The sequence below is a fragment of the Cydia splendana genome, chromosome 11 (genome assembly GCF_910591565.1).
Source record: "Cydia splendana chromosome 11, ilCydSple1.2, whole genome shotgun sequence".
Lineage (NCBI taxonomy): Eukaryota > Metazoa > Arthropoda > Insecta > Lepidoptera > Tortricidae > Cydia > Cydia splendana.
Window position 1 is genome coordinate 1,762,588 of NC_085970.1, and position 23,684 is coordinate 1,786,271.

General features: G+C 40.0%; 1 protein-coding gene across 1 annotated transcript in view; it reads left to right on the plus strand.

The window, feature by feature from the left end:
- Positions 1–6,851: 6,851 nt before the first annotated feature.
- The window catches only part of LOC134794718 (uncharacterized), a 97,001-nt gene continuing 80,168 nt past the window's right edge, over positions 6,852–23,684 (plus strand). Inside the window, exon 1 of the mRNA XM_063766504.1 lies at positions 6,852–8,616. Within this exon, the coding sequence (XP_063622574.1) occupies positions 7,030–8,616 (1,587 nt within the window). The 5' untranslated portion in view covers positions 6,852–7,029. The remainder of the gene's footprint in view (positions 8,617–23,684) is intronic.

Sequence of the window (23,684 nt, forward strand, 5' to 3'; positions counted from 1 at the left end):
CGCAGGATGCTGCCTAGTCAGACCTAGCTATTTGAACGAAAGGTTCTTTTGGAGCCTATTTCACTAGTGATCCGATTCGCCTCGATCTACCCTAATTAAATGAAAAATGTACTCAGTACTTCGTCTATATATATTCCGTCGCTGTCCAAAACTAGGTCAACTACATAAGTAACATTAATTGCATATAATAACTGCATAAATCATCGATCAACAATGCGGCTGCTCGTGCGCCTGTTTTGGGGAACAATCCGCGCGGCGCTGCCAACAGCGTTTATGGTCACAGCTAATAATGAAAAATTCTATCTACTAGCCATATATTCTGGCACAACGTGAATTGTCCTTAGAAACTATGGACTAATGACGAATAAAAAATACCTAATGGTTATTCCATTTTGGCTCGCCCTACAAATCAGGGAAAAGTGTCACTCTAGGTCAGGTAAGTTTTAGATCCCAAAACGCAAGCAAATACTTACGGTTTTAAAGATTTCTTTTTTTAGTAGTTATACAGAAAATAATAGTTTATTAACAAAAATAAAAGTATTAACAAAATAATTAAACTAAACATTAAAATTAAAACTAAAACTAAACTCTAACAACTATATACTTACACATATTTACAAATAAAAAATGGGAGCTAGCTCGGCGCCGGATGGTAGGGTGCCCAGAAGGCTGGTGGTATTGCCGCGTTGAATGGCAACGCCAATTTGCTGGGCAAGGAAGTACCCAGCCCTCTGGTCACCTATAGCATCAGTAAGACGCTTCGCCAGCTCCCTAAATATGCAATGTGCTCCGGGTCCCCAAGGCCCGAGGGTCTCCACCCCAAGCGGCTCAAACATGCAACCAGAATCAATGGCTGCATATTTGCGCCATTTGAGGTGCTCGGCCGTTGCGGCGGCCGTCCTGGCCTTGGTCGAGGTCCCTGGGAGGTGGGACTGCACCAGAGTGTCGACGCACGTGGCGTCCCAGACTATAAATTCTTACTTTCTAAAATCACGATTTTCAAATCGCACTTCTACCGCCACCTACTGGAAAACTCTTGAACTTGGAAAACACTCGGAAAGCATCCCGACTTCCGAGCGCATCAAAACAAACAAACCTTTGGCAAGCTTTCAGCGAGTTTCCCACATTCAGCAACCGAGCGCTAGATGGCAGTAGCTTCTAAAAATGAATTCCATTACACAAAACGTACCTAAACAGTTATTGTAAAAGCTACCTTATGGTATTTAAAATTAAGTTTAATATTCAAAAGTTCAAAAGTACTTTTCATCATTCACCGTGCGAACGCTAGATGGGGTTAGCTTCAACGAATCTAATTTATGACTATGACATTGAAACTCTTATTTAATAGTAAACTGTGTATCTAAAAACAACTCTACTTTGTTAGAAATAAAGTTTATAATGTAATGCAAGGTAATAGAGAGTTACGAGCTTGGGAAGTAAAAGTGGAGTTGTTTATGTTATGGCAGACGTTTATTTTTGAATCGGAGCGTTTTTAGTTTACATTCCGATAGCTTCCGAACGTCGTGAAACCAGTATAAGTGCTCTTGAAGATCACATTTTGTCATACTATAGTGGACTTGTTATCAAATAGAATTTAGACTAGAGGAAATATTGTCAAAGTAAATTATGTAGTCAGTACACTTACTGCCATCTTTTAATATTTTTGAGCATTTAATAAACCGGAATCGCCTTTAAGAGCTTACCCCTCTGCCGAAAACCTTGCAAAGTTGTGCAAACTTTTGTATGGACTGAGGTTTATCTGACATGGCTATTTTGTACAGCTACGTTACATACAAATCATGTACAAATAGCCAAATAGGAACGGGTTTTTGCCTTTTGACTCAATTACTTGCACTGCGTGTACTATCAAAATCGTTGCAGACTTTTATCTCGGTGTCTGACTCTAATTCCCATATGATTTTTTTTCATGGCGACAAACAACAACAACACAACAATTTTGCGTTAACCTTCTCTTAAATCAAAAGACTCGAGATAGTCGAGATCTCGTGTCACACGTTTTCCGATCTCGCGACTCTGCGCATGAACATAGATTTTGCCAGCTAATGTAGCAGGCAGTTATGAGGTTATGACACTGCACGGCTGCGTTATGACGAGTGGGATTTTATATTCGTTAATCGATATTCATGTTTAGTCTGACTTTTTGAGCTAGATTCTATCATAATCGCATAAGTACTCTATGTATTTGTAGTAGAAGTCTAAGAGCAAAGCTAAGAGTATCTTGTACTAAGTATGAGTACTTGAGTAGGTATCTCGCTTCTTTAACAATTTCACGGACACCGTGCGTTTTTCGAAACTGCTTGATATGACACTTGTAAATACGGTTACCAGGTTTTTATTTTGAGTAATATTGTATTTGGCGGTTTAAAGGATCAAAAAATAAAGTACACGCAGAAAAAATAAAATATTTCTTTATTACTTGCATATTTTTAGCTTTTTTTAGGTTCAGTTTAAAATAAAGTATTTTAGTGTAGGTACTTTATGTGTTTCGTATTTCATAAAGTAGGTTGGTATTTCACACGGAAGCCAAATATAGTATAAATAGTACAAAACTAATATACCTATTATAGTACGTCTGGCAACCCTACTTGTAAATCCGACACAAAAAAAAAATTCCGTGTATGCATGGAAGGTCTGCCACATCGCATTTTGTAAAAGTTGCCAATTTTGTGTAAAAGTTGGGCCACTTGTGCCACATATTGACAACTCGTTTTATATACATTTTCGTACATTAAAGGCTCGTATGGCTCATATAGCGACTATAGCCGTAACGTCCTCAACCGTGCCAGGCGTGCTATTTATTTATTTAATCGTATGGCAAGACTCGAGTCGCTTAAAGTATTAGAAAGTAATGAAGAATTAAAGAACTATATCGAATGTCTTGGCCCCAGGGCTGCGTCTTCACTAGCAGCGAGCAAGTCTTCATGGTTGCCAATAAACTTTCACTTAGGGCAGTCGACTGTTATGTGGTGGATATTAGTCTGATGCTTTGGAGCTCCGCAGTCACACTCTGGCGAGTCTCGCCACCCGCACTTGAACATATAATCGGCACAGCGTCCATGCTCAGTTCGAAGTCGGTTGATCTGGCACCATTCCTTTCTGGGAGCCGAAAAACATCCTGCATGCATGCTACAAGCATCCGTCATGGCCCTATACTGGTGATGCATAAATTCACCAACTCTGAAAATTTTGCTGTGCCTTGTAGTGTTGAAGGTACCAATATTGCCTTGAAATATTAAAAACAAGCGACCCGCCCCGGCTTCGCACTGGTTAACAAATTATACACCTAGACCTTCCTCAAGAATCACTCTATTGATAGGTGAAAACCGCATGAAAATCCGTTCAGTAGGTTGTTTTTGAGTTTATCGCGAATAAACACACAAACAGACAGTCGCGGCGGGGACTTTGTTTTATAAGGTGCAGTGATATGCTGTCATGTCTCCATCATAAATGTCTCCCAGCATTTTCCTAATCCTTTCTGATGGCGCCGTGTTTTTGCCAAATGTATGATTAAGTGACTGGCAAGGCCTGCTGGTAATTAAATAGTTGCCGCATGCTTGTGTGCGTTAATTACGATGTTATATTATTTTAATAGCCCACAAGGTGGACTGACGACCTGGTAAAGGTAGCGGGAGTCCGCTGGATGCGGGTGGCGCAAGACTGGTCATTGTGGCACTCTTTGGGGGAGGCCTATGTCCAGCAGTGGACGTCCTCTGGCTGATATGATGATGATGATGATTATTATTTTAATATAAAGGAGCAGTTCTTGTATATATCTATCTAATACCTTTAAACGAGCAATTTTTGTACATATATTTATTTACCTATATATTTCGGGGTGCTCGGAAACGGCTCTAACGATTTCGATGAAATTTGCTATATGGGGCTTTTCGGGGGCGATAAATCGATCTAGCTAGGTCTTATATCCGGGAAATGCGCATTTTTGAGTGTTTATATGTTTTCCGAGCAAAGCTCGGTCTCCCAGGTATTTATTTTAATAACTAGTAAACGCAGTGGCGGATTTAGACATTTGCCGCCCGTAGGCTATGCCGATTTTGCCGCCCCTATCCACCTCGCTTATAGCTTTTTAAAGTACTTTCCAATCAGAGGCGTTTAATTTAATACTACAACGTACCGTAGTCATATTAAAATGCATATAAGGTGACGTCACTATTCTGGATACAGATTTATATGGACCGTTTTTGTCACTCAATGACGATGCGACCTCTTTATATTTTCCTGATCTGATCGGCGACTGGTGGGTACAGCTGGGTTTTGGCCATTGAGAATCAAGGTGAGGCATTGGCAGTCAGGCTGGATATAGCTAAGGAGTTCGGTCGGGTCTGGCATCGAGTCTGCTCGAGGGACTATGCTATACAAATGGATCGCTAGCTTTTTGTCCGGTAGACGCATATGAGCCGTAGTAGACGGAAGCTGCTCCGATAGTGTGGACATTACCGCTGGCGTTCCGCTAGGTTCTGAGCTATCCCCAACACTGTTATTGGTGCATATCAATGATAATCATTGCTATGCAGACAACAATACTAGGGATGCGTATTACACAGGCCGTGCTAATATCCCTCGTTCTGTGGTGCTGGAAAGTAATGAAAGGCTTGTAATATCTGATATCGAGAGCACTCTATCCTGAGTTTCGGCATGGGATCGGAACAATTAGTTAGATTCAATACCACGAAGATACAAGAATCGCCGACCATCCCAAATTCACAACCCATAAGCACGTATATTAAAAAAAAGTAGGGAAGGGGGATGGTTCATAAATGTAAAAAAATGAAAACGCGAGCGTAGCGAGCGCGAAATTTTTTCGATAGAAATAACATAATTTGATAGAAAATGGTACATTTTTGGGATTCCGTACTTCAAACCGGAACCCCTATAGGATCACTTTGTTGTCCGTCCGGCCCTCTATCTGTCTCAATATAAAGGGTCTTGACATGACAGAGAGCGGCAAAATCGACAAATAATACTGGTTTTTTAAATTTTACAAATAAATAGGGGAGCGGCAAAATTCTGGTCAACCCTATCTGACCAGCAAATAAAAATATTTTTTTTGACCCAAATTTGCCGCCCCCCAAAATCTGCCGCCCTAGGCTTCAGCCTACTCAGCCTAGTGGTAAATCCGGCACTGAGTAAACGTATCTTTTTAGCTTGATTAAGATTCAATACGCGAAACTTGGAAGGAGTTTCTTCAAACTTGATTTTAAAATAGGTATTGTTTTGAAGTCGAAACATTAAAAGTTGTAATAATTAGAATGTAATAAGAGAAAATGTATAAAATAAATTTTATTTCGTTGAAATTTTTTTTTCTTTAAACTAAAACGTCGCTTTTGATACTGTCATATCTAATCCATATCGTATCATAATATTTGACGTAACTTAAAGTTCGAATCGGGCCGAAATATTGTAACACCGGCACCGTCTTCTGTTCGTAGAACCGAGGCCGTAGCCAACATGACAAGATTTTAACGACAAACGCTAATCGAATACTTAACCACATTTTTGATTAGCTAAAATAAAATTATATTGTTCTTATTGCCCAGCATTATAAATTTTAAGCTCTATAAGTCTGTCTGTACCTTATCTTTAGGTATTAAAAAAAAAGTAAACAAACAATTTGTACATTTTCGGGCAGGTATAACATTTATTGGTTAACCAACCAAATACAAAACCACCTGGATCATTCACTGAACGACATGACTTTAACCTACATTATTTGATCATGTAATGTTTTCAACTACCCTCAACTGGCTTCAGAAGCCATTTGAGGGTAGATTTTGTTTACTTTTATTTAAATACCCAAAAATAGAGTATCAGACTTCTTTAGTTTTGCTTTAGTTATTCGAGTTCGTTGGCTACAGTAATAACCTAAATACAAAATATCTGCCAACAAAATACATTACATACTTCCAGCTATCTCCGCTATATCGGGCAATAACCCAATATCAATATAGCACGTCGGATTCCTCGGGCCCATAAACCAGTTCACGCTTGGTGAGAGGCCAACTGACGGACGAGTTATGGGCGAGGCTGTACGTCATGCGAGTGTGCCACGCCACGGAGTCACGGGACGACATAAACCACTGTTGGTACTTGGGTACTTATTTGTATTTGTGCTTTATCTACCTATTAGGTAGTAAATTTTGTCGACCGGTCTGGTCTAGTCGGTAGTGACCCGCCCTATGAAGCCGATTGTTCTGGGTTCAAACCCCGGTAAGGGCATTTAATATTTGTTTCATGAGCACAGATATTTGTTCTTGGCAACATAAATCGTTGTATGAGTATGCTCAGCTCATGCTTTCTCGAGCTTAGACTATGAGCTTAGTTAATTTGTGTAAAATTGACTTATATTCAAATGATGTAGTGCACCGACCATTTGCACACATACGTTGCAAAGGTTATGTAGCATAATGTCTAAAATCAAATATCCTTAGTATGAATTTCCTAAAGACAGAACATCGAACTTGAAATCTATGTAAAACAAAGACATTTTCTACACTTACCGAATAGGTTATGTTACCTTTCTCGCCACCAGTAACTATTGTATAGACTCTTTTTATAATCGATTAATGACACAGAACCTCTGATACTAACATTTATAACTGATACACTTATTATTTATCAGAACCAATTAGAAAATCCCTACAAACAGTCCAGTAGAAAGAGACGAACGGACAAAGTCAATAGCCTCGTACTTGTAGCAAACCTTACCCAAGGATTTCCCACGTATGCGCATAGATCTATAGGTCTGATAAGGCTGTGCCGGCGTCGCCCTGACCATCATGCGCTAGGGCGGACTGTCGCATAGGTCAAGGAAGCCAGGGCGGGGGGCGTGGGCGGGCGGTTTGTTTACGGCGGGCGCAGTCCGCGCCGAGCCGCACGCTGCGCGCGCGCGCGTATCCAGTTCACGGCCGCTCTATTACCGTCCGGCTATTTCGGCGCAGTACACTAGTGTTCAGTTTCGCGCAGGTGTCCCGCCATGCGCGCGCGCTGAGCATGGAGCGCCGCTGCCGGCGCGCCGACGCGCCCGACCCCATGAAGGTGCGCCGCCGCGAGAAGCCGCGCGAGCGGTGGCTGCTAACCCGGAAAACATGGAAGTACATGAGCGATGCTGGCCGGAGACTCGTCCCGGACGGAGCTCAGAACCGCCCGGAAGACGTGCCGAGAATCGAAGCGTACTTCCAGGAGGTGTGCGCGAAGGAACCCAGGTTTCTCCTATGGAGGAAAAGCTCTTATCCTGGGGCCGTGCCCAAGCCGCGACGAAAGAAGCGCCCGCGAGGCGGCTCGGTCCGCTGCCGGTCTCCATCCGACGATTTACCCACACCGGCGCGCCCCACCGATCTATTCATCCCTCACACCTCCGGCGGACGATTCGATATCGCGAAGTTACGGCGGGACTTCTTCGCCTCTCCTTCTCCATCGACTTCAGCTGCGCCGGTCGTTCCGACGATCGACCCCAAGAAGTTAGACGAGGAGGACGAGAGCTCTTTAGTTGATTTGCTGCGCAAGTACCTGAAACTAGAAGAAGACAAGGGCCCATCGCGGCTCTCGGATTCAGAGGAGTTAGTTAAGACTTTGAGGAGATATCTAAAGCGGCAGTCGGAGAACATCCCCACTGACTCCGACGGGGATCCCTCTCAGCGCTCGCTGTTAGAGAACCTCAGCAGATACTACTGCCGGTCGCCGAATAGGGACCATATAGTGCAAGACCTGTTGACCGACAGGAATCTGTTAAAAAGACTGTATCATGATCTTCGTAAAACTAAGCCTTATAGAGGCGGTAGGAACGGTGGCGGCGGCTACGGGCCCGGCGGGAGTGGGTTTGGTGCGCGTGGTGCTTTGCGTGGGACTGGAACTGGTAGGACTGAGATTCCGTCGCGTTTGGGAAAAGTGGGTGATGATAGCGATTACGATGTGCGTTCTCCGCCCATGTCGCCGCCGCCGCTCATCGAAGTGTTTAGCGAATCTTTGGAGGATAAGATGGTGGATTGCGGTACGCAGACGTACCCGATCCCTGAGGAGGTTTTGATAGCATTGGAGCGTGAGTTTAGAGATCGGCAAGAAGCGGCGACGCCGCCGACAAGTCCGACAAGTCCTCCACCTGAGAGGAAGCAGACACGCCGGCGCTCGAGCGTTGATCACGACGACGTTTCTCAATCGGTTAGCGACAAGCTTAAACGTTACTTGAAAATGGCTCGGAAAAAGAGCGTAGATTCTGACAAAGCCGATCGTTTCAAGCGTATAAACTACGATAAAAACCTGCGTAATATTAAACCTAAGTCCCCGGGGGAGGTAGACGATGACGGTCCTAACAAAGGTTGTCAAACGGAGGAGGCTTGGATATTAACGTACCGTGATTTGCAATTCGCATCTGTCGCGTCGACGCCGACGTCCCCGCCGCCGCCGACTCACGGGTTCTTGTCGACGCTGTTAGGCCGCAGCGCGCCTACAGTGGCCGGTCCCGCAGGTGGCATGCAGAAGTCGCGCTCGAGCAGCAGCGTGGTGCAGAGCGTGAGCAAGCGGCTGTGGCGGACGCGGAGCCGGTCGTCGAGCCGTGTCGCCCTAGCAACGTGGACGCCTCAGGTCAGTCGCATCATATTCTGTGTGAAGCTCGCTTTTATGTTGTGTGAGTATTGTGTTATCACGATCTTCAGTTGAGGTTCGCAGTCTAGTGGTCTTCAAAAGAGCATTTAAATCGCACTTGATATTTGAGAATAGAGTTGGCCAGTCGAAGAATTTTACAGATGGCGCCAGAATAAGTTTCACCTGTTAATATTTTTTATTTTATTTTATTTTTTAATAGTATTATTTTATTTTAGGGCTGAATGCCATTTACGCCAAATCCTATGGAACAAAACTAGAGACAGGTAAACCTATGATGGTTCCATTTAACGTCCACTTTCTCTTGACACTTGTCACCTTTGACAATTGCCTACCCCATTAAATTAAGACTATGTTTAATGAATTCAACATGTCAAATGCAATTCAGATGAATTGATGTGGACATATTAAAGATCGTGGTAACCTCTAAATAGTGTATTCATTGTAATATTGTGTATTTGTGCATGGTTATAAGTAGGTAGGTAGTAATAGTAGCAAAACTATTACCTATAGGTCCGCATCCCTGCATACATATTTGTATGCTAACGCATTAGGGTCACTTGCACCATTCACTAACTCCGGGTTAACCGGTTAAACCTGGAGTTACCATGGTTACCAGTACAATTTGACACTGGGATAACGGTTTATCCGGTTAACCCGTGAGGGAGTGGCGCTTAAAGTAGTATGTTGTTCTTACCTTTTTAAGGGCCACTTGCACCATCCCACTAACCCGGGATTAACCAGTTAAACAGTTAACCCAGTGTCAAATTGTACTGGTAACCATGGTAACTCCAAGTTTAGCCGATTAACCCCGGGTTAGTAATTGGTGCAAGTGGCCCTTACCTGATTAGTGCTATAAACTATGACCTTGACACATACGGCTGTTATGCATGTTGGACAAAAACTCAAAAAGTAATAGCATTTAAACCAGCATCACTTTTATAGTCGTTTATAAATAGCGTCATTATAAAACCGTTACATAAAGCTATCTCATGTACATAATAAACCTAAAATAAATCTTAAAATATTCGACAGTTTTCCCAGAATTTTTCTCCGTACACAAACTATTCATTTTCATCAATCTCCAGCGGCCCGTCTCTAAAATCTCTGTTTACATTTGAACAATGCTCGCCAGAATCTAGCGTATAATATTTTAAATCTTTCTACATGTTATGGGCGAACACTTAAAAATATATCCAGACGCTTCAGGCAGGGCGTTGTTACTACGCTCTCATTTTAATACTTATAAAAATGATATTTGTATGGTTAACGAACAATGGGTCATCTCATACCATAGAAGGTAGGATCCTAAAGAAGTGGTATACGCGTGCCTCCGTGAGGGACAAAACATAGGCAATGCTACACTATGGTTGGTCGAATTTATTTGTTTCCCACCATAATACATACTAAATTTACGGTGGGGAACAAATAAAATGTGAGACTGTGACAAGGACAAACAATAATAGCTCTTTCGCTGCTACTCCTACTGAAAGATACATAAGACTATCCTGATCGGTCACTTCCCTCCACCTTTCATACCCCAGTTATAAACTAGATTTATGTCTCATACACATTCTTGACTGAGCGAAAATCTCCGTTTCAGCTCATGCAAATATGCTTTTGTATGTCCGGATATTCTCTTCTAAGATAAATGTACTGGTGCTCGACGCGGTCCCAGTACATGTCATCTTGAAACTTAACTCATTGTCAATAGAGGTGACTACAAGGTATCTATTGGACATTAGCATGTCGAGCACTGGTACATTTACCTTATAGGTCGTACTGTCAACCGATTCTCTTGAAATTTTGTGAGCAGGTTCATGATTAAATAGATTTTTGGTCGCTTAGATTCAATAGGTAATTGGTATTTTTTCAAAATGTGCCATATTATTATATTTATTGAGTTTTAGGCTATGCTCGTCTGCTCGCGAGGTCTACAGCTCACACAGAGCCACTAGAGTTAGACTAAGATAAGTCTGCAACGATTTTGATAGCACACGTAGTGCAAGTGTTATTTTAAAGTCAAACTTCTATGAAATTATGACGATAAATACCCGATTACTAAGACTCCGCTGTCCGTCGGTCCGTCTGTCCGTTTGTCCGTCCGTCTGTGTTCGGTGCAATGCACCCACGTTTTAAGCCTCGTGCGGCGCGTGCGTCTAGTCAGCAAAAGATGCATTACCTCAATCATTTACAGTAAAATTACTTTTAGTGTACTTTTCGGGACCATCGCGACCGGGTGCATTCGAAACATTAACATTCACTACTAACATTTCTTCTTTTCTTTTACTAACATTAACTATAACATTTTACACTTAACATTATTTAACATTTTAAACTCTAACATTGAACATTGTAATACTCGTACAATACACCCCTTTTGCTACTACTCTCCGGACGTTTTACCATCACCGCCAACCCGCAACCCGCACAGTCTGTCTGTCACCAGGCTGTATCTCATGAACCGATAGCTAGACGGTTGAAATTTTCACAGATGGTGTATTTCTGTTGCCGCTATAACAACAAATACTAAAAACAAAATAAAATAAATATTTAAGTGGGGCTCCCATACAACAAACGTGATTTTTTTGCCGTTTTTTGCGTAATGGTACGGAACACTTCGTGCGTGAGTCCGACTCGCCCTTGGCCGGTTTTTTCAGAACATGAGATTCAAATAAGAAAATAATATATTATAAAGAAATTAATAATACCTATACTGCCGCCTTAAGAAAAAAAACCATAACTGACAAAAAGTAAGTTTCGAGAAAAAGCCAAAAAACTTTGCACTCCTGTTGAAATAGGTTAAATTCAAAGTACAAAGTTAAACTTTTGTTAATGAACAATGTAATTGTGTAGAATTTTTATGCGTTGTAAATTATTCGATTATTTTTTTATTTAAATAAGTTATTTAGAAAAAATAGTTACTGCCTCGTGATATAAATAAAATAAAAATATCTTTACTAACATTAAATGACATAAGTGTGTACACTTGTGTTAGTTTTGCACTACGATGTCTAAGAAATAAAAACACAAGTACACAGTTGTGCTTATGTTACTGACCGACCTCGAAGCTGAAAAAGCACAATTGCGTACTTTATGTTTTTTTTGCTTAGTTAACGTTATCTAATTATGATTTATCTCGTTAAAGGAGTTCATAAAAATACGATGAAGATTCAGAATTATTTATTAAAAGAAAACAAATGAGATATGTTTAGAGATATTTGATTAATAATTAATGTAATATAAAACTAAAAAATTGCACAATTAGATTGCACTACCTAAGTACAAATGCTATTAGAGACCTTTAAAATGTCAAATGTAATACAAAACTGAAATGAGGTACAAGTAGATTGTACTAAGTACTAGTCCTTAATTTATTGAGATGCTGCTGTTGTTTGTGGCTAGACATTATTTTCTTGAATGTCACATCTGGCTATAAGAAGCAACCGTCTGCTCCTGGACGACTGCCGCATCGTTAGTAATCTGATAACCAAAACAAAAACGCACCCACAGCCAAGAAGCAAGCACAAACAGAAGCGCCATTTACAAGTTTAGCGTTAAGTAATATAGATGGCGCAATTTTTTCGAATAAAGGGCTTCGTATACGGCTGTCCCTCCCCTGGATTTAAGTCACCACCATAGAGATTAAAATAAACTGTATCTGTGCTAAGCCGAAATATTTCCTGTCAAATGTCAAATACATATATTATGTTTATTCTATTTTATTTTTATCTTGATAATTATTTCAAAATGGTAAATTTAAAAACGATATTATAAAAGTGTAAGTCGAGCACTTTCATTTGATACTAAACTCGACCATGTTTCTTGCAAAAAAATGACCAGAATAGCAAGACCTCTCACGAACAGCTTTTTGGCCTTCTAAGCTCTTCTAGCTCAATAACCCCTTGATCGGGCCTGCTCATAATTTAATGACTAAAATATAATGCCTTCGACTACACGTTTCCCAATTTAATTTAAATTAGAGCAAATTTACTTAAGTTATTGAGTATCAAACTATCTTCTGACAGTTCAGCTTAAAAACATCGAAATGCCGGGACGTGCCGCTAGCCAGCCGCGTGTTCAAAGTCGAATGTAAGAACTTCGCTTCGCTTTGCTCGCTCGTTCGATTATTTTATACGCTAATTATAATTTAAATAACAAGGTTTTGAAACGATAATCGTTTTTTTCTTTTAATTTTATTTCTTAATTAGTTTTGGGTTATAAAATTACTAATATTTCTTTTGTCAAAAATATTTTGATAAAATATTAAATAAATATTTGCCGACTTCGTTGAAGAAATGTGACGTCACACCAGGAGGGAGGGGTTTGCCAAATGTGACCAAGTGTGACAAGGAGGGGGGGAGGGGTAAAAAAACCTAGAAATTCGTGTGACGTAATTAATGGATGACCCCTTATGCTTGTCTAAATCGTGACCTATTAGAGATAAAGAAATAACTGCTAGATAGAAAAATCACATTTTTCTTCCTGATTTCGAGGGTGTCAATAACTCAATTTCGCAAAAAGTGTCACTTATGGTTTTTTTTCTTAAGACGGCAGTATAATTATTGCACTGGAGTTTGTATTTCCACGGAAGTGACCTTCTTCAATAATTATACTTACTGAACTCTTTGCCTTCTCCTAATGTCTGTTGGATCCCAAAAGAAAAGAATACCTAATATTAACATTGAGTTTCTCAATCAATAATTTAAGTAAACAAATAGGTACATCACAGAAAATTAATAATATGAATTTAAAATTAATAATTTACCAGCTAAAATATATTTTTTGTCGTCAAAATAAATCTCGATTCCTCCGTGCTATTAAAATTTTTAATTAAAAAACGTCATATAAGGTCAGTGTGGCCAAATCCGTAAACGGGATAAATCCGTCCGTAAACATTTGCGGCTATTCTAACAACTGCTGACTCGATCGATAAACCAGAGAGCATATTTAATACCAGTAGTCAAAAACAGATAGCGCTCAGTCGCCAGTAAATGAATAAAAAAACCGGACAAGTGCGAGTCGGACTCGCGCACCGAGGGTTCCGTACTTTTTAGTATTTGTTGTTATAGCGGCAACAGAAATACATCATCTGTGAAAATTTCAACTGTCTAGCTATCACGGTTCGTGAGATACAGCCTGGTGACAGACGGACGGACAGCGGAGTCTTAGTAATAGGGTCCCGTTTTACCCTTTGGGTACGGAACCCTAAAAACGCTATTCATTGTGCGCTCGGAACTCGATATCGAGCTAAGTGTGCTGCTCTGTTTTGTGAAGTTGGGATGAGACGCAGTAAGTTAGGCCTTAATAAGTAAGTAATTAAGAAACAAAAATACTATAGTTTTATTATTTCACACACAATTGCTCTTGTAGTAAGAGCTGTACAGAAGTTGAAACCTCACGAAATGATTCACTTTACCTCGATCCATTTCTTAACAAGTGAACTGACTGCTTTCCTTGTTTCCTTGACTTGCTTTGTTTGCTCGCCCCATTCATTACCCCTGAGGTGGAGTATATTATAAGAACCCGCGCCCTCTACAAAGAATGACACGACGGTGTCTGATAAATTCTTTTGAACCCCTAAGAGCCGATAAGGATCGAACTCTCCATAAGTGAATACCACGTTGGTTACATTAGGAGTAATTCCACCAAACTTCTCATTAGTCTTCGCTATTCCTTCGTCGATTCTCTTTTCATCGATATCGTAAAACTTCTTACATATTTCAAGACTGTACTCTAAAGGTTGATGAACGAATGGTTCTTTCCCCATGGAACGGAACTGACCAAATTCAGAACATTGTAGATACCGTCTGGGATAACCCCAGCTTCTTTTTTTCAAATTATCTACATTACAATCCCAACACCAATCCTGTCCAATTATTTCTTTTGGTATCCTTTCACAAAAGGATTTTATATTACCTGGAGTCCCAAAAAATGTGAGTCCATCACAAGAGTCATAATCTAAAACTGTTTCCCAAAACCATTTTCTATCTATGTCCTTTTTAAATTTATCATTGTTGTCGCAAAGGTGGAATCGATGTATCAATTCGTCAACGCCCTCGGGAGTTTTAAATAACTTATCAATTGAATGGTAATAATTTTCAAGTTTAGTGAGACAATCATGGGTGCCATATTTTTCAAATGTGTGGTGGATTTCGTCAAAATATTCTGCGAATTCTTTTTTAGCCAAAAGCGGAGCGTCACTGGCCACGGCGGCGTCCACGAGCTCCGGGTACAGCATGCGCATCCAAGCCGCCAGTCTTCCGGCATCGTCGACCCCAACAACCACAACCTTCGACGATTCGTAATCTGATTGAGACTTCATACTCTTTACTATATTTGCAACATCATCCAATATTTGCTCAGTGGTTAAAAACTTAAAAAAATCTTTGTCTCTTGGCAAAATGTCATAAAGGTTGTTACATGGTTGGTATCTTTGAGGGATTACGAAAGTGGACCCATCTGTCTCTTTTCGCAATTGCGATATCAATAAGGAATCGTCTTCGAGACGACTTTCCGTACCGTCAGAGACATCACCATCTAACTGTATATAAATTGGTGCATTTGGTTGCGGATGGTCGTTATCGGGCGAAGCGAAATACGTAAAATTAAATGTTCTCTTTTCATTTGGGTCAAAATGGTCAAGAGGTTGGGTTATATATTTTCTAGTAACATTATTATCCTGACAACTAGCGTAATTCAAGATTAGGATGATCACGGCGATAACACTTACAGGATGCATGATGCCAACTTGTGTTTCTTCGTTGCTCTTCAAAGTGTAAGTGGTCTATTTGTCATTGACAGGTTTTTATATAGTAATATGTTATTGTGCAGCATACCAAGTTTTTATAGCTGCTGTCTGCTAGTTAATTTTACTGCTGTTGATAAATATCAAGTACATGATATTTCACAAGTAGTAAATCAGAAATGAAATATATTATTTGCTAATACGTCAAGTGGACGAAAACGACAGCATGGATAGAAACTAGCGCAATGACCCTATAATTATGGAAAATCTGTCGGCTAAGCCCCACAAGCACCATCCCACTAACCCGGGGTTTACCGGTTAAACCGTTAACCCAGTGTCAAATTGTACTGGTAACCATGGTAACTACAGGTTTACCCGGGTTGACTCACGTTAGACCGGGCCGGAGCTTCCGGCGCATCGTTTTCTATGGAAAGCGTCACGTGATCGCCTGTCATGTCATAGAAATGTAAGCTCCGGAATCTCCGGCCCGGACACGGCCCGGTCTAAAGGGGCCCACTGATTAACAGTCCCCCGGACGGTATCGGCCTGTCAGTTGTTCGGAACTGTCACATTTTACAGAAAATATGTATATTCCAGACATATTTTCGTACAAAATTATTTGACTTAGGTATTAAACGTTACTTTTGTACATAAAAAAACAATAATACGCGGCATTTCAGCGGAGAACTTACTAGAGGCCCGGTTCAGATTCAACAGTCCGTTACAGTTTTGATCTCATTTTGATATGACCTTGAAGATATCTCACTTACATCACACGAATTTCTAGGGTTTTTGACCCCTCCCCCCCTCATTGTCACACTTAGTCACATTTGGCAAACCTCTCCCCCCTCCCCCCCCAGGTGTGACGTCACATTTTTTCAACGAAATCGGCAAATCTAATTACGTAGGGTGTACTATTATTAATATTTTATCAAAATATTTTTGAATGAAATATTAGTAAGTTTATAACCCAAAACCGACTAGGAAAGGAAATAAAACGAATAAAACTGATTTTCGTTCCAAAAATTTGTTATTTAACTGTACAGGGAATTAAATAATTTAAATAAGTTAAAGTGGCGTCACATATGTAGTTTTTGACTCCCCCCGCCCCCTGTCACAACATGACACATTTTCTTGACCCCTCCCCCCTCCCTAAACGTGTGATGTAATTAATGGATGACCCCTAAGGCTAGGTTCACACGGCGTTAATTTTTCCCGTATACCGTATACGCGATTTTATCGAATACCGTAGTGACAGCAAAATTTGTATAGAGACATTCAAAACCGTTCAGACGGCTAGAGTCAGACCAAGAAAAGTCTGCAGCGGACTTGACAGCCCACGCAGTGCACGTGTTATTTTAAACGTCAAATATCTATGAAATTATGACGTATAATTGACACTTACACTGCGTGGGCTATCAAATCCGCTGCAGACTTTTCATGGTGCGACTTTAGACGGCTTTCCCGCATAGACGCCGTGTGAACGACTTTGAACGTTTCCTTACAAATTTGGCTGTCACTACGGCATTCGATAAAATCCCGTATACGGTATACGGGAAAAAATTACGCCGTGTGAACCTAGCCTTAGTGCCTGCGAAATGACATGCGTGAGAAGCGCGCCAATCACCAAGAAGATCGACAAGGTATTACGTGGGCCATACTGAAAGTTTCTGGATTATGATATATGAGAAGACTTATTTTTTCTAAGTGGCCAGTCCAGGAATTTTCAGTATGCCCTATCAAAACCAGTTCAAAAGAAGAACAAATTGTCAAGTTTGAATCGACTTCTTAGACCAATGATATAGTTCTAGCTGTTGTGAGTCATACCACGTGTCAAGTGTAAGACTAAGAGCGTTTTCACATTGTCCGATCCGATATCGGATGTCTGAAGGAAGTAAAATGTAAGATATATGTGTTTCTCTGTATTTATTAATGCTTTAAATAAATCATTATTACTAAAAAACGATAAATAACGCAAAAAAGGCGGACTTTATGCCAATGGCACTCTCCTGTAGCTGTTTCGTCATTACCAAACTGAAATGTATAGTTGGGCTGGACATGTTGCTAGGCAGAGTGATGGCAGGTGGATTAAAATGTTAACGGAATGGTGGCCGCTTTCGGATGAAAGAAACCCCTGGCGCTGGCCTGGCGCTGGTCACTTCTGGATGAGATTAGCTCAGGACCGGGACAAGTAGCGTACTAGAAGAGAGGCCTATGCTCAGCAGTGGGCGATAAAGGGCTGATATGATGATGATGACATAATCAAGTACAATCGCCTGCGCTCGCGGTGTTCCAGTTAAGAAAAAATTGCCTTAATCCTTACTATCTGCTACTTGCAAGGCGTTCAAACGAGTATCGCCCTAGGGGTAGAACGCCGCGAGCGCAGGCGATTGTACTATAAGCAAATGTTTTATTTAAACCAAATTATAATGATCTTCTGCCAATCAAGAGTCATTGAACACTAAACTCCACACACTCACAAACAAAATCATAACACTCAGCGGCCGCCAGCAAAATATTTACGCAAACTTATAGTTTAAATTTATAACGCAAACGTCGGGCCAGAAACATGAAATATGCGCGCGATGATCATCCGCCGGCGATTTAGCTTGTTACTTCAATATGTTTAACGTATATCTATTTGCTGGTTGTAATTTTTATGGCTTAAGTGTCAGAATTGGTATGTTACGATCGCCCACACTGTTAACTGTCCATGGACCTTATGCCTTGTGTAATAAGGTCCACAGATGGACAGTTAAGAGTGTTGCTGATTGTACAAGCTTTTATTTGACTTGCAATGTTTGTTTGTAGCACGTTTGTTCGGGTCAGAGGGTCTACCGCGAACACCGAAGTTTGCATATTGCGGGGATTTTTCTCTTTTTTTCTAATGAAAGCGTAATGAGGGTGACAAAGAACAATGCCCGCAATTTGCGAACTTTCGCGGTTATAGCCCTGGTCTTGCAAGCTAAATTAGACCCACGTCCCATTATTCGATTGAGCTGAAACTTCACATATGTAATACTTACAATATTATGGTACAGCCACCTGCAATAAAATGGTACACAATGAAGGATTGAAGGCCGCAAAAATATCTGACACGATCTTATTCGTAAAATGCCGGCGCCGTTTGTAAACGGCGGATTCTTACAATTTGCCGACGACACATATATGTAGTTCCAATTTCAAAAAACCTGTTTGCTCGACTTATCGGGTTTCACCCTCGCCTATTAGCATGCAATCGAGAAAATGCTAAGTTGATCGGGTTTTAAAATCTGTTTTGTTAAAATTAAAATTTTAAAGATGGACTTCGTTTATACAATACATTTTCCCCTAACATTTTCTACCAAACTATAATAACTTACGAACCACCTCAGTTAAGCGGTAGACGGCAGATAATTGAAACGTTTTAAAGTTTTACGTGTAGTTAATCATCTGACGTAGGTACGTGGGACAGGTGTGATAAACTGTCGGTGAACACTCGCATATGTCTCAACCCAGACGCAAACAGGGGCTGATTCAGTTTTCATCATTTGATTTTGGTACGATTTTGAATTGTGATCCGACGAGCGTACGGTCAGTAGGTACTTATAGGTGCGCGTGAGATGCCTGCTTAAAAAAAAACAAAAACCAGATAGGTATGTCTCAACGGATATATTTTGAACTAAGATAATCTCACTTACGGTTCAAGAATGGTAAATTCTCAAAATTCAAGATTGAAAGTCTTGTAACAAGAATTATTACTTGGGTCAAGATATATACAAATTGAATCAAAATTGTCCATTTTTAACTGATAATTTGTTACTTGATGCAAGGAAGTAAATATTCTTGGCCTAAAATCCATAATATATACATGCCTATGTCTTGGACAAAGAAATTTTCAAGTTTCCTTTTTATTTTTACAATTCTGAAAGATCTTGAAACAAAAATATTCCTTGATCCAACAACTTTTTTTCTGTGAAATGACACAACTGAGTGTCGTATCAATACAATACAATATATCTTTATTTCAGAGTACCAGAACTCCACAGAGGAGGTCGTATCAAAATAAGTGGAAAATCATATGAAATTGTATACAGAATCGGCCACAGTATCTTACAGAATTACCTGGCGCCTACGCGTGCCCTAATGAAGACAGGAATAGCCATTTATAAATAGCAATCGCAAATATGCGGTGCAAAGTTAAACTGTGCAGCCAAGGCTTATTACCAGGGACTTTGGTACCTACTCGTATTAATACATTTCATTGAATTCTCTTTGACAAAGTGCGACAATTATGAAATGAATGAAATGAAAGCACGTTACGAGCCTAGTGTGGGGATCACTGTACTGCCTCTGTTGAAATGCTAATTTTTTGAAATAAATTAAATACCTATATTTAGGATTTTATTGAAATGAAATGAAAATAATTTATTTAATTATACAAACGGGTCTACCGCGATATAATTTCATTGTTTTTACCTTTAATTCCGACGTTTCAGCTGAGTTGCACCAGCTGTGGTCACGGAAAGACTGACGTCCCAACAAATGTCAACAGAGATATTAATAAAACACCACTAAACTACCCGAAATTAGTTTATAAAAATGTTTAAAGAACTTGCAGCTACCCGTTAATGTTTAATGTTTATTGTCCACGGCACGACACGCAACACTCACAGTATCCGTACACTGGTCCGAAGATATATCCGCTGGTTTCAACATTTGAATCACTGGTCCCCAAGTAGACGATAATTTGTACCCGTCCTCTCGGTTGAAATTTTTAGGGTGTTTTTTAATTTCAATCGCCTCTCTCACGATCCGCGGATAATAGAATAGAATAGAATTAAAGCTAAAAACAATGAAATTATATCGCGGTAGACCCGTTTGTGTAATTAAATATGTGTACAAAACGCGATAGTTTAAAGTGTTACATTGAAAATAATTTATTCGAAACAACACAATCTTAAAATTAATAGATGATAAACATGTTACATAGTTGTTATGCAATTGGTTGTCCTAAAGAAGATACCATCTCACCATGTGTCGGAGCACTTAGTGCAACGACGCTGATTTTCAGTGGACCCTTAAATTAGCTTATAAAATAACAAAAACATTACTAACGTAAACATAATAAAAACAATGCGAACAAGTAAGGTGGTAGTACTAGTGCTCGACATGCTAATGCCCAATAGATAACACCCTGTTGTCATCTCTATTGACAATGACTTAAGTTTCAGTAATGACATGTACTGGGACCGCGTCGAGCATCAGTACCACCAAGTCTTAAAAAATAATAATGGCCGGCATAGAAACAGAATTAGAATTCTTTCAAAAACAGTACGGGAACTTACTTAGTATGGGAACAGAGATGAATAGGGAATATATTTGTATGCAACTTAAACTTTAAACGATAAATAAAGAGACACAGGCGACTAGGAGTGAGAAGCTTGATGTGTGATAAGATGATGTTTTAATTTGTTTTTAAATGAATAAAGTGAATGCGACAAAGAGCGATTGTAAAATATAAGGACACGGTTTTAGGTTTACCTTCTTCTGGTGGCTTTAATAAATTCGATTTAAACTATCCATTTGGTGACGCATGTGAAAGTTACTTACTAGCCCAAGAAAGATACGCTTGCACTTTTGTATTAAATTATAATAGCCTATTTTTTATTTTTTATCTACGGTTGTACGGCGTGTCTTAATTTGCTAGAAACAAATTACTACTTTGTTTAGATGCTTATTAGTTATTAACCGATCTACGAAGGATATTTTTATAAAATCCTACATAAAAAAACATTTGTAAATCATTTATTTACATACAATATATATACAGTGGTACTACTAAACGAAATTAATAACTAGCTTAAATCTAAAATAGGCCCTTGAGGCATTGTACCAAGGATGCTGGCGGCATTTCCTCGCTGTATCGCAATGCTGATACGTTGTGCGAGGTAGCCGCCAGCTCTTCGGTCACCAGTTACGTCAACCAGACGCTTCGCGATTTCTGCGAACAACTTATGCGCGCTGGGACCCCATGGACCTAGAGTTTCAACTCCAAATGGTACAAAATGGTACTCTCTACCGAGGCTCTTATATTTGTTACATTTGTAATAGGTGCGTGCATACGCTATCCTTTTTTTTTTTTTTTTTTTTTTTTACGTTGGGGAAATGCATTTACGCATGCCACCTGGTCAGGGGGAACCAGGGGGGATGACGGACTAACCAGTGGAGGACTACCGTCTAAAACCACCAACGAGTGCCAACTCCGCTTTAGATGGGGTGCCGCAGGGTCGCTATCAGCATTCGACCACGTGCGCCCCAGCGGGCGGCCTGCAGGCCGTGGGAATTTTGGGTGCCAATTGGTCATACGCTATCCTAGGAAACCAGCGGCGGTAACATGGTCGCATTTTTATCACTTGTCATGTCATGCGTCACTTTCGCACTTGCATACTTGTTAGAACGTGACAGGCATGATGACAGATGATAAAAAACCGACCATCTTAGCCCTACAGAACTTCGTATTTGTTGTTGTTTCTTGTCCTTGTCCATGTGTTTGCTGAAAATAGTAATGCAAATGCTAGCTTGACCGTTGCACAAGGCTAATACATATTTAATATTTATCACGAATATATAAATCGTTATAAATTCATGATAAATATTTATTACCCTTCTGCGACGGTTGATCTTGTATTTTTTTAAGACTGAATAATAAAAGTAATATAAAGGATGACTCACGTTAGACCTGACCGTGTCTGGGCCGGCGCTTCCGGCGCTTACTTTTCGATGACATGACAGGCAATCACGTGATGCTTTCCATAGAAAACGATGCGCCGGAAGCTCCGGGTCGGACACGGCCCGGTCTAACGTGAGTCATCCTTAATATTGAAATATGAGGCAGTACGCAGCAGTACAAGATCAAGTTCACAATTTAATATTTAGTTAAATGGACCCTTTAATCAAGTAATTTTAATTAGTCTTGATTCTTAGTGGTCCCATGATTCGTATTAACGCGAATGGCTGCACGTGATAAAATACGATACTATAAAAAGATACAACAATTATGAAAGTCTTGCTAAGTAGTTGTTCATTCGCCGTTATTAGAGCTTCAAAACAAAACATGCCAAACATAGTCGCATTTAAGTTTTTCACATGATTTGAAATAAAACAGTGTCATGTTTTTCTATATTTCACCAAGACACTTGGTGCAAATGCGCTGTAGCGAGTCCAGCCAAGTTCAAAGAAAAAGGAACTGGCGACGCAGCAACCGTGTGTTACTTTTGACCCCTTCACAGCTTGAAACCTACTTAACCTCTTCTTCTTCTTCTTCTTTATATTTAAGAGCTGTGCTCTTGGCGGTGGAGCAATCTCCAACTCGTCCGGTCCTCTGCCAACTCCTTAACCTTCTGGTATGACACGACCTAATTGAGTACTAATTGAACATCTGCTACGACACGACATGTTCCTAAAGAACATCATAGAAGGAAAAATAGAGGGAAAGAGAGGAAGAGGAAGACCGAGAATAAATTATTTCAACCAAATAAAAGAAAAGGTTCAGGTCTACTTAACCTACACAAATGAAATTTGGCACATGTATTGAAGCCCCTTAGCTTGTCCAAAATACAAAATTTCATAAACATAGCTCAAACAGTTCTTGATAAATGAACGTTTAAAACCGGCATTCTTGTGACTGACTAACATATAGATCATAAACCTAACCCACTTCCAGATGACCTAGAAACTTGAAATTTGGTATCAAGGTCATGGACCTAGAATACTACGGACGTAGTTTTGCTAAGACAAAAACTGTGATTCCATCATCCACCAATTTCCTAGTATTTACGCGTGACACACACACATTGACAGTTATCTCAATGCCCTCATCCACCAATGTGCCGTCAGACGGATCGAAACGTCAGTGAAGTAAATTTGTCCAAGAAAAATGTAAAATATGCCGGCATGCGTAGTTAAATCCTGCAAGAATTGTACCGATCGAAAGAAAAAAATTGACGGAATAACTTTTCATAGCTAATTTTATCAATTCTCACGGTATAGTACATAAAATCTCCATATTTCATTGTTTATAAATGCGAAACAGGTGTGTGACCAGTAAGTTGAATAGGGTAATTTCCCGAAAGTAGGGTAATTGATGCCCTTCTTATTATGTATATAAGAGATCATTTAGGATATTTAGGTAAATAGCTAAATTATTGATTTTGCATTTCAAACTAGGTCGGTATGGTAATTTCCTAATAATAAGGAGATTAAAGACATTTACATGAATAATGTTTGATAATTAACGTTTATTTGTTATGTAAAGTAAACA